This window comes from Zosterops lateralis, assembly GCF_965231275.1.
Source record: "Zosterops lateralis genome assembly, chromosome: 7".
In the NCBI taxonomy this organism is placed as follows: Eukaryota; Metazoa; Chordata; class Aves; order Passeriformes; family Zosteropidae; genus Zosterops; species Zosterops lateralis.
The window spans coordinates 28,110,885-28,123,839 of NC_139767.1; the positions used below are offsets into that span (position 1 = coordinate 28,110,885).

Consider the following 12,955-nt stretch of genomic DNA (forward strand, 5'->3'; position numbering starts at 1 on the left):
AACTCTTCTCCACTAATTGGTTTCAGCTTTTGTCTCTTCATTATTTATCCAGTGTCAAAATTATATATACACCAGTAGGAACAGATGCACAAATTAGCAGCAATTGTTGGGGGATATAAATATAGTATAAAACAAGAGAAGTTAATCCATCCCCATCCGAAACTGTGCCTGTTTTATAGCTTCTGCAAGAGAGCTTCAAATAGTTTTGCAAAGTTCCCTGCATTACAGAATAAAAAGTTTAACTAATTTCTGCTTTTCAGTCATTATCATCTAGGGAGGAAGCAAAAGGTGGGATGATGATTTTAATAAAAACCTCTTCAAATGTTATATAAACTCAATGTTCTTAAAACCACTTTGCATGTTAACTGCATGACAAAGCAGTTCATCAACTGAAATTTCAGAGTCTTTACAGGAGAAAAGCAGCTCTGTAAAAGCAAGTCTTCACAAAAGAGAAGTTTTGTTCAGAAAATACTCAATTTTTCTTGTCAAGGTTACTCCAGAGTAGAGAGGACTGGGAGTGAATTAGTTGAATAAATACAATTTGATGGGGTTTTTAACCAAAATTTTGATACATTTGTTTTAATCAGACCAATCAGTAGTCATATTTACATTTTTTTAAAAAAATAATATATTCTTAGTACTCATTGAAAAAAAAAAGAGAATCCAAATAACCTTGATGAGCTAAAATTCTGCTTTCTAAACTTCTCCAGGCACCTTCAGTATTCTCTCCAAATTACTCTCCACAGTATTTCATCATTAAAACATCTAACACTCTTCAATCCCTCACCCTGTGAACCTCACAGGCCCTTGTGTAAAGTCAGAATAGCAGAGTGTGAATTATACATCACAGGCCCCTCCTAATTGCTGATGGCTCGCTGGTGGCTGAAGAGCTGCAGTCACCTGGCACCTGCACTCGTGGGATGTTATCTTTATTCCAGCACACGTGTTCAGAGGCTGCATCCAGCACGGTGCCCTGCAGCCAGTTATTTATCTGGTTTGCTCTTCAGAGGGTACAAGGCTCGCTCACGCCCCTGAAGACACCAGGGGCTCCCAGCAGGGACCAAGATCACAGTATATTCCCAGTTCAAAGGGGAAGATCACAGAGGAAATGAATACTTGAACAAGGCAGCTTGTATTTGTTTTCAATGGTTGCTATGCACACGCACAAAGAGGTAGATTTGCTAAAATCTATAAAACTGCTGTATTTTTTGGCTTCAAAGTTTTCATGACTGAACCATCAATACATTTGTTATCGAGAGGGAGAAACATCCCCTGTAATAATAACATCCAGACTTATTGCTGAACTTTGAGGTCAACTCCAGGTGTATCAGGGCTGCAAAGTAAGCGAATTTCTTTACACGTGAATTTTAGCTCCAATGACAATCTCCAAAAGACAAGTGACTTTTTCCTCTCAAAAACAACAAATTGATTAGGAAGAGAGAAGTGATTACTGGTGGTAAGAGCAGAGTATTTCACCTTCATCCAAGGGTGAAACCTACTTCTGCACTTCCTTAAACTTATTGCTAACTTGAAAGAGAAAAGAAAAATCTGCAACGTTAAAAAGCAAAGATTCACATCTGCCAGGCATAGGTGAAACTCCCAGGAGGCGGCTCTTGACAGAGAGAGTTCCTGCTTAGGTAAAATTCACTGCTGTCATTTGGGGAAAGATGTGGGCAGGCTCTTTTTTCTCCTACTCACTTTTCTCATCCTACAGATTCAACCAGAAGTTACAGCAATTAAATGCTCTGAACTCACATGAAACCCAGAGTTACCCCTCACCTACGGGCAAAAATAACTTTCTACTGCTCGTGGGCACAAGCATTGAATAAAGAAAAGGAAGGAGAGGTCGTGCCAAACCTTGATTCTGAGAAACAACCAACCAACCCACCAACACACTTCGGAGGAAATTGAAGCTCATGGCTTGGCACAGAGAGCAGCAGCAAGGATGCAAGACATGGAGAAAAGTGGCTCTTGGGCTTTCTCCTGCTTAATGCTGCCCTTCCTTGTTTTTAAACAGAAACCATCAATTTTCATTCTGCCTCCCCACAGAAAGGAAAGAAGACAAGGAGGAAGATGGATTATACAGTAAATATTAAAAAAGTTACTGGTCCTGCCCTTTCCTGGCAATGAGGCCTTCCAGAGAAATTAAAACTACACAAACTTTGGCTGAGATGAGGAATTGTGTAATACTTGAAAATATCCACGGAGGAACTGTCAGAAATTTATACCTGCCGTAATGTAATTTTATTTGTTAAGGAGAATAAGTCCTTCACCATCAAGAAACATTAGGAATGGATGTTCTGCGTGTGAGGACAGCAGGAGGAGGGAAGAAAAAGATATTTGCTTAGTTGAATTTTTCCTCAAATGTCATAGTTCACAATTCTATAGAACCTTGCAACCTGGGAATTTAAAAAACTTCATAAGCAACTAGTTAGGCATCACAATACCTAAAAAGTGAAGAGGTTAGGTTGACACAGCTGGTCTGAAAACCCTGACACTCAGCCAAAGTGCAAAAATTTGGTCGTTTCTAAGGGGAGAACTTTTTGGTGTTAGAATGTCACTAAATCAGAAGACAAGTTGCAAATGTTTTTCATTTAAAAAGCTGAAAGTAAATGGTCTTGTTTCATTTCTGCAAATGGTTTAGTTCAAGTTGTCAAGAAGTTTAAGAAACTCTGAAAACAGGTTGATGTTGTTAATGTTGTTGAGTACATGATTCATAAGAATTATGTGAAGGGGTGAAGAGAGGAAACTGTCACTTTTACTGCACTTGGATGCCAGCCCTAAAATAAGCTTCTAGAAACAGTTCATCAAAGGAATTTCAGTGACAAAGCCAAGCTTTATCCCTTCACAGAGGACTTCAAGCCTCCTTTTATAGCACAGAGATTACTATATTTGGCCAAACCTAGATAACATTAAAGCCATTATCACTGCAGTGAGACACTATAAATAGCAATAGTAATGTAAAACACTTAAAATTCTGTCTGGGAAGCATGATAGATAAACAATATTATCTATGCATAATTCAGGGCTTGTCTATCAGACATAATCTCATTCATGATAACATGAACAAATTTAGTTACATAATTCACCTTGTTGTTTACCCAAAATTACTTGCATAGTCTTGGGAACTCCTTTCCTGATTGCTTTTGACAATAGACTTTATATTTAACACACACACACATATGTGGGAAAGGTCAAACCATGCTCTGAGGTTCTGGATTTGTCAAAGTTAATTCTCATTCAATAAATCAGGACAGGAAACTTTCATTCCCTTTTTAAAGGTTCTGTTCACAGGCATTGAAAAAGTGTATTAACCTCAAACATTTGCATCTTTGTTTTGTCACCACACTAAAATTTTCAGAAGAACATAATCCTGAAACAACTTTTTCTGCCAAAAATTACAGGAAATTATATTTTCATTGTGGATAAATTAGTCTCTGAACTTTACTTTCCATAACAATAATCAGGAGATTATGAACTCATTCGCAGGAAGTCCAGATAAAAAGATTTGCTCAAAAAAAGATTGTCTTCTACTCATTCAGGTCAAAAAGACCCCAATATTTTGCATTTTAAAAACCATCTTTTCCTTATGGAGAGATAGCCCACCCTCTAAGAGAAGTGTACCACAGTAAGCAATATTATAGCAGAGCTGCTCCTTATTAAAGGATCATGGCTATGTTTTACTGACTTACTGCTGCTACCGGAGGAAGATCTCTTCCATAGAGGTTTAAATTGACTTCTTTTTTCTTAAACAAACAGGAAAAAAAAAAAAAAAGAAAAAAAAAAGAAATGTGTAATCTCTTTCTCTAAAAACTAACAAACAAACTCCTGGAACCATGTAACGTAGAATCTAAAACTAAGCATATAATGGCAGAACTGTAAAGTTAAGGACACTTCATTTTTAAACTAGAAAAGAAAGCCTACACACATTAACTTCACATAATTTTAGATTAACGTTTTCTGCTGGTAGAGTGGTTTGGGTTTGGTTTTTAATTAAAATTAGAGGTGGTCCCAAAAGCCCAGATCCAATCATCCCTGAAAATTAAAATATTTTATCTTGTCTGGAAGAGAACTTAGTAAGCCACTTCTCCCACACAAAGTGTCAAACCAGGCTAAGTGCACAAAGCTTTGCTCCTGTGCCTCCTGAGTTCAAAGCACCCAAGTTAAACCCATCTGGGTGGAAACCTCCAGAGTCTCATTATTTCCATGTTGACAGTGGGTTTGGAGAGCAACCTCGCTCTGAAGATCCAGTAAAAATCAAGATGTCAGGTTCCAGGCATTAAAATGACAATCAAACTTTTAAATCAATAGCTAACAAAAATTCCCGTCCATTATACTTTCATTTAAAATCTACCTTTATACACAATCTGGGAGAATGGGGGAAAAAAGAATCCCTGAATACAGCTGATGGAGAAGGAAAACCCACACCTCTGTGCAAACACAGAGACCTTCCCACTCCTCTGAACTGCAGAGGAAATGCTCCTGTTGATAAATCATCAACAGGAAGCCAGATTCAATGGCTGGGCACAGCACCCTTGCACTGACTTCACATACTTCTCAATTGCCTTGACACAATAACCTTTAGCTCATAAAAACTTAGCTCTTATGACATTTTTGAAGAGTGACGAACACAAAACAGAATTGCTTGGAGCGTTCTCATCTCAAAAGCCTCCCCTTGAGCATTTCCCTGCACAAAGTAAAGAGCATGCTTGCTTTTATTCAGCTAGTTCATTAATCAGCATCACGGAGATGCCACCTCCCCCCTCCATGGTGTTTCTGTGTGCACGTAAACGCTTCAAAATCATCCACAGTCATTCCCACTAGAGGTGGTTTCAGTGCACCCAGGCAAGAGCAAAGGCTCCGTGCTGAACTCCTGGTGTGAAATGAGTCATTTGTTCCAAATCATGTTTCCTTTCTTTAATATTCGCACTTAGTTATTCATTTCCCTAAAGTACATGAAGATGAGATGTTCCTGAGTTATTTTCTATTTGCTCTCAGCACATACACTATTTTATTCCTATTTCTTATCTCACTTTTCCAGCCTTTTCCATGATTTCAGTGGGCTTTGATTTAGGACCTCACAGGTACAGACAACAAACCCCACACTTTGAGGAAGATATCGTTTAGGTTGTTTCCTCTTCAGATCTTTTGAGACCTTAGAGTCCCTTTGCACTGGAGATAGTGGGCACCTGCAAGGGCCTGATTCCTAAACACTCATTACCATGAGGAACAGAGTTAAAATTACTTTTAAGCTGCGGACGTGAAACTATTACATAAATGCTTATATTATTCAATCAATATGCAAGACATGAAAATTAAATATTTGCAAGTGTTCTGTTAGCTACCCATCAGGAACTGACTGGTGCACATACCCATTTGTGTATTTGTGTTTCACCTTTCGTGTTTCTTCACAGCCATAGCTGAAAGTCATAGCTCTTTTCTCTTTCTGTACTCCAAGCCATGTGCCATTTTTTGATGCATCTTTTGAGATCTCCATGTCTCCAAACCAGCCATTATCTTTGGTCTATTTTTTTCCAGTCACAATTGTTACACTAGATTCCCTTTCCCCCTTTAAAATTTTTCATTTGCAAACTTAGTTCATTATTGTTTATTTAGCTTTTGTATGTGTAGTCATATAAATTAAATTTTCAAATCAGTATCATCCTAAACACATAATCAGCTTTATTAAGATTTGACTACTGAACAACTTTCCAACCTGCAAAATAATGATATATGGAAATTGATGTGGAAGACTAAAATACCATAGTCTTATGGCATAGCTAATGAATTGCACTTAGTTTGAATGTCAAGTTGACCTTTAAGTAATGGAAAAAAGTAAGTCACAATCAGCATCTATCACAAGAAATTTATATACCTACATGAACAAGCTCAGTGTCATTAAGGAAATAATGAATGTGAAGATACAAAATTTAATTTACTGTAGCACAAAGTCTGCTGAGGGCACTGTGGATGGCCTCTCCTCCTCCCCTTCATCACCATGCATATATCCTTTTTTTTTCATCACTGAACCGTTATTGCCTTTGATTTCTGATACTGTTTTTGTCTCCATTGTATTGCCAGTGGATCTTTATCTCTTTACTGAGTCATAACCAAAAAAACTGAAGGTCTGAATTCCACCCAAGCCAGCACACAGACTCGTTCTGATTTCAGTGAGTTTTATATAAGACTCTACATTCAACACTGAGCAACCTCCCAGTTTTCTGCTTGTACATTGCCTCTCCCAGCTACCCTCAATCCTAAGGCAATGTCTTCAAACACATCAGAATTGCATGTGGATTTTTTCACATCAGTTATTGGAGGGTGCAGTATGGTAGAAACTCACTTTTATTTGTTGAGCATGAAGTATTAGAAAATACAGTTCACCAACATACTTAAGCTACATGAGAGAGAAAGGCTACACAGGGAGTCCACAGGAAAAAACTCTTGTTGTAAGGGGAGATGGAAAAGGGAAGCTCTCTGTCCCCAGTCCCTGTGTCTCAAAAGAAGTATTAACAGACTGACAGAGCAGCTACTCAGTTCCAGGACCTGGCTTATCTGAGACATAAGTGATCTCCAAAGAGATCAGGTGCAATGGCAAAGGTGAAATACAGGATTAGGTTAAACTTTGCAACTGCAGCCTATAAAGCAATCAAGCCACCTGAAGTACTCCTTTATTGCCTTTTCCCTGGGAAACTGGACAATGGGAACCAGGAGATGTTCAGAAGCTTCTGGGGCTGGACTACCCCAGCAACACAAATAGGCTGAGTTTGATTTTGCATGACTTGCCAGAGACTGGATCTCAAACTTTTCTCCTCATCCAGGTAGACCAAGGAGAACACATTGCTGGGTGACTGAGCAGGTGTCAAGGCTGTCACTAATGGACCCCCTGCTTGTAATTCCAAACTGTCAGAAACCACTCCAGAAAACCTAGACCTTAGCCAGGCTCTGCCATTCACCCTGTGGGAAGTGTTCCCAATTTTTAACTTGCATTCTATCATCTCTTATCAGAGGGGTGCTTGTAATTGTCCAGAAATAATTGACCCCCAATATAACACCTTCTCAAACCATCAACACTTACTCCAGGAAAGAAAAAAGGAAATAAAAAAGGAAAATGTAAGGAAAGAGACCAGTTCAAGTCACTTCTCAAAGGAAGATGGTGCGTGAATGAGGCAATCCTCCTACCATCCTATAAACAAACTTTCAAAAGTCAGCTAGTGACACTGTAGAGTCGTTACACTGATTTTTGGATTATGTGTCATTGACATGTTCATCCTTGGGTGTTCAGGGCCAAGCATTGGGAAATGGGAGGGTCCCTCCTTCCCCATGGCTAGGAGACAGGCTGCTGTTCTTACCTGACATTGTCATGCTTCTGGATGTAGATCTTATGAAACATCATGTCTTCCTGTTTGGCATTAATGTCAGCTTTCATCTCCATGGCAACATGTCGAGGAAGTACAGAGAGCAGGAGACGCTCCTGTGGAGTCAGACAGATGAACCAATTAAAACACCTGCTGCCCAGTTAACAAACACACTTTGTTCCTTACTGGGGAGAAATGACTCATCCCTTTGGTGAGACATGAGTACAACCAAGCAAAATGGGCACCATAAACCCACTAGCTGATCCCCTAACCAGTCATGTGCAATTCTATTCCCAACCCCACGGTAAGAATTCAATGGTTTTAGAAGAAAAAGTATTATTTTTCATTCCAGATGCACTGGGCTTGCAATTCATGGTTGCCAATTCTTGCAAATGAAGGAACCATGCAACTTGAGTGTCCATGCACCCTTCTTAGAAGGACTCTGATAAATTATATTGTCTGACCTCCCACACAGACTCTGCACAACACCACCAAGTCTTCCTTCACCTAACACCAGAGGAATGATACCCCAACACCCTTGGGCACTATTTAAAATTCCTTCCTTGCTTATCTAATTATCTAAGCACATTCCCCCAGCAGGCACAAACTTGCTCTTAGCAGCTAAAATGTCATAGAAACACCCTGATAAAACCAGCATGAAAAGTATTATACTGCCACACTTTAAAGTGCTATTAATGCCCAATTGCATTAAGAGCTGTAAACCCACCCACTCACCTACAAGAGTATTTTTAATAATCACATATCATCAACAGTTTGTGGATCTCCTTGCCCCTCACTTGGCACTTTTATTTACTGATTGTAGCTTTTGTGTGATTTTTGTAACATTATTTGCAAGCTATTCCTACATAGTATGCAAAAACAAAATGATGACTTTCTGGTGATTTTCCTAAAAACTCACATAAAAACAAGTGCTTGTTTTTATTCTAAATTTGGTGCCAATTTCACACAGAAATTATAGAATTTAAATCTGCAGGTAATTTGTGCCCTGGGGATGCATTTTTGTATATCAGGAATCACACCTGAGAATTCTGCCTGGAGCTTCATTCTATTCCCAGTCACACCCTGTGAAGTTCAAAAGGCTTTGCTATGGCTCATGAAGGTGGGGAGCATCTCCTTTGGGATCAGCTCTGCTCTGGTCCAACCTGCAGGCAGTGCTCTGGCATAGCTGAAGAATCGCAAGACCTTGTGCCACTCTTGTCTTTATTTTCCTTTCCCAGCAGTAAGGAGGAGGAAGAAAAGGGCCTTCCTTCTTGATGACATGGCAGAAGGTGGTGCAAAGGAAGGTCCCCAGCCTTATCTGACAGCTCATTAATCCTCAATAGCACGGGGGACAGCAGGGTTCAAACACAGGCCTGACTCAGAGGGGCCAGCAATCCTGTCCCAAGTACTCAGGTCACCAAACCACTTGCCCATACTGCAGGTATAAGCACATTTCTGGGTTCTAATTCCTAGTTTTAACTGAAAGTTCACCATTTATTTCTTCCTCTAAGGAGAGAGAGGAACGCTGGGGGAACCAGAGGAAGATGAATTCACTGAAAATGTGCTCAGCATGCATTGAGACATTTTATAGTCTGTAGCACTACCCAGTATTTCTTTTTCCCCCTTCAATGTGCAGCTCAGAGAGACTGAATCTGCCTTCAGTCTTTGAAGAGATAGTAATGACACAGAAGATGTGTTGGAGGGATTTCTGTCTCTGCTTAAAACTGCAGCAGTCATGAAAAGATACTTGTTTTTTAAAGTACTGTCACAGTCACTAGCATACCGCAGGTGCTAACAGTTACATATCCATTTTTTTTTTAAAAAAAAAGCAGCTCATGAATCATGCACGTGTCCTTAGGCTTCTGTCAGCTATTGATGCACTCCTTGAGTGGAAAAGCACAACACGTTTGTTTGCTTTCCTGAGTAAATGGTGTATACACTGTTGTCATTTGCATATTCTAATAGGCATCCTCAAATGTGTGAAAGCTGCTATTTAATGTGTGATTTTACACATCCTCTAAATAACTTGGAGCTTTACGGGAGGTTCAGGGGCACCCACAGGTTTGGAACATTCCCTGTGGGCGCTTGAGCATGGAGGGTTTACTGGCTTCCAAAACAGAGACAGGAGCCTGAGTGTCTGTCATGAGCACTCCAGGAGATTGTCACCTACATTTCCGAGTAGCTTTTCCTTGAGAGCCCCCACCCCTACTCTTCCTGACACCATAGGCACTTGCCAGATTAAATCATCAATATTTTCAAGACACTTGAGATCTCCAGGAGCGGCACTAGCGCTGCTCTGAACTAATAATCAGGGAATAAGATAGGATCATCAGGTGAAACAAATGCATGTGGCACAACATCCCTTCATGCAGCTACTAATTAGGGAGTTGAGCTGTGTTACAGAGCTGAGCATTATCTTTATTCTGTTTGCTTGGAGTCATCACAATCACTGAGAATAACCTCTGAAGATAACAGGGGAAGGCTATAACAAATGCATTTGTAAGGCATAAGCCACATGAAAAGGCCTTCAAAACAACAAAATCCCTCTGTTTGATTTCAAAGGGAGCAGAGAAATTAGGGTCTCCACTAGAGCACAATTTTCATTTTCATACAATAACTAGGAAGTGCTGCAGCCCTCGCTGTAAAATCATTTATTATGCACCAGTGAGGTGACTAGGACTGCTGTTTTACAAGTATAACAAGGCAGCGTTCTGACCTGATAAAAAAGCCAGAGCAAATCCATATATAATTCTCACTTCAAAAAACCATGCAAGTATAGTGCCACTGAATTATACATTAAACAGCTGCATCCCAAGGAGCACTGGTGTCTAAAACAGGCACACAGATGAAGGAGTTCAACACAGATCTACCCTGTTTACACATGTACACATGGATACATGTGTACATGGGCACACACTTTCCCACAATGACTCTGCAAAGGAATTTCAACTAGTTATGAAGCCCTCTTCCAAGATGACCTCAAATCACTACAAATATTTAGTATCTTAAGATTATCCATTTCTCCTGAGGTTTAGTAACAGTTACTTTTTACCAAAAGTGATGCTGAGATAAAAAAAGGAGAGAACAACTTTCCAGAGACAAAAAACATGCAATAGTAGAATTAAGACAGTGTAGTCCCAACAACCCATCTCTCACTCAAATGAGAGAACACCTGATTTTTCATCCAAGAATATTTTCTTCTGGGCAAATAACAGTGATTCCTGTTATGGCTCTGCCCTAGGTTATCTCAAGTAATGAAATCACAAGTCCTCTCTTTTCTGCATTGGATATTCTGGATTCTCTATTTACTTTCAGGTTAATTTTGGGTGCTGGTAGATGCTTAATAAAGGAAAATACAAGGTCATTTTCCTGAGAAAATCTGCCTGCCTTTAACAGAGAACAGCACACAGGAGCACCATCGATCTCCAGAAAAAGACAAGCCACTATAAATAACAGTGTTGGGCTGTGCAGTTGTGTTTTCCTCCACTCCTGTTTGGAGACTGGCTCTCCCAGATGTGGGCTGAGCTGTCCTTATTTGTGTCTGCTGTCACCTCATGCTTATCTCAATGCATTATGCATAGAGAGGCATCTGAAATGAACCTGGAGATCAGTGTCAGCGCAGGCTGTGGCAGCAAATAATCTCATTAGGAGTCTCCAGCTGCCAGGACCCGCAGTTACTGCTGGAGGGACTGAAGAGCACTTGGCAGTGACTGGCTTTCACCCACGTTTTTCTGATGTCCTGGCTTTCTTATGATGGTATAGTACTTCCTGGAGTGTGGGAGAAGAAAAAAGCAGCCAAATAGGGCATTTGTCAGGACTGTTCTCGGGAGCTGCTTCTAAAACAGAAGAGCCCAAATCCAGCCCAGCACAGGCATCTGAGCCATGCTGCTAAGGCAGTCTCTTATCAGGGAGGACAGAGCTGTAATCAATAAGTAAAATGGAATATTCTCTTGGCTCAATCCTTCCCTCCACTTCAAGGTGTGGAAGGAGGAGTGGCTGCTCATTTCACCTTTCTGAGATAATATTTGTTGCAAAAGAAGAAGGAGTCTTGAGTGTGAATCTTGTTTTCATACATAAAGTATCAAATAAGCCCGTGTACATGTTATTTCACAGAAAGGATTGAACAGCAGCTATGTCAACCAGAGGTACCTGATGAAACAGTGCCAAAACACAAATCCAGACATGCAGATGGGCTGAGACTTGAAGGAAAATGAAACTGAGCTGCCACAGAGATGCAAAGACTCCCCAGCTGATTCATTCCCGTGACCTCTTCCCAAACTCATAACCAAGCTCTGAGATATCTCCCAAGGGATGAGTGGAAGTCCCATTTCATGATTCAATTAAATTGGACTGAGCAGACTATGAGATGAACTGCGGGGCAGAGATGTGTGCTAGCAAGGGAATAGTTAAGTTGCCCCAAAAGACCTTTTGTGTCTAATTCTGACGACACAAGAGATTCATTCAAGAGAACCCACAAATGAATTAGGGGAGCAGATATATTCAGTACCCCAACAACTAAGCTGTATGTCAGCAGCAAGAGGGCTTTTTATAGCAAAAAAACAAATGAACTGATGATGAATCTTACTTTTTGAAATATAATCCATTTGAAGCCAATAAGATACAGACAGGTGTGTAAGCAGGTGTTGTAACCTTTGGGAAAGGAGGGAAGAAGACCTTCTTTGGAGGCATCAAGGAATGTTATGTTGCGTGGACCAATTCTTGCCTGCTTTACAGCTACCATTTGGCAGTGGCTTGGCTGACAATCATGCCAGGCTTTGACCTTACAAAGAGGGTAAGTCCAAAGCCTGTGTGTTACATCTGCATTTAACACTTGGCAGCAACGATGGCTGCAGAAAACATGTGCAGATTCTTTGTGTACAGTGTAATTTTAATCCACAGAGCACATGCCACTGGATATGTTGCTTGTCTCTGGAAAACTCCATCAGATTATTGGACAAGAACTACACCCCTGAGCTTTCTTTCAGACCTTTAAAAAATCCTGTCCTCTAACAACAACCTATTCTTGCCTGGATTACTCATGAAGCAAGAAGCCTGCAAATCCCATCCTAGAGGTACAATTTGCATGCTAATTCTGTTTCAGTGGGGTTTTTTTGTTGGTTTGTTTTTTTTTAAATTTCCAACTGTTGCTCTTACCTGCTGCTGGTTTTCCCTTTGAGAATGCAGCCTGGCTTGTATGCATTCCCTGGTTTCCTGGAAAGCCTGTCTTTGGGACACCTCTGCTGGGTAGTGGGTACACACGCCTACAATGTTTGTACAGGAGAAGATGAGAACATTGGAGACGAGCTGCAACAAAAACAAAAAAAAAAAAAAGAAGAAAAAAAAAAAGAGAGAGAGAGAGAAAAAAACCTTGGTTACTCTTTGGAAAACTGCCATTGGTAACAAAGCACCAGCCAGAATCCAGCCCCTTCCATGGCTCCTTAATCCAACACATATTTAAACCACAGGCTCTTAATTCCAGTGTATTTTACCTCTCTAGTCTTTAAAATACAAAACTTCCTTATAGGACCTCAAATATATTTTCTTTCCACTGTGTACTACTTCACAAATAAAAGGTGCAATTCCACTGGTAATTCTGC

The 12,955-nt window shown here is 40.2% G+C and overlaps 1 protein-coding gene across 1 annotated transcript in view; it reads right to left on the reverse strand.

Annotated features, from left to right (window-relative positions):
* The window catches only part of ADCY5 (adenylate cyclase 5), a 215,074-nt gene that overhangs the window by 82,046 nt on the left and 120,073 nt on the right, over positions 1 to 12,955 (reverse strand). The window contains exons 2-3 of the mRNA XM_083865254.1: positions 12,513 to 12,662; positions 7,353 to 7,474 (exon numbers count right to left, since the gene is read on the reverse strand). Coding sequence (XP_083721380.1) covers positions 7,353 to 7,474; positions 12,513 to 12,662 — 272 coding nt within the window. The remainder of the gene's footprint in view (positions 1 to 7,352; positions 7,475 to 12,512; positions 12,663 to 12,955) is intronic.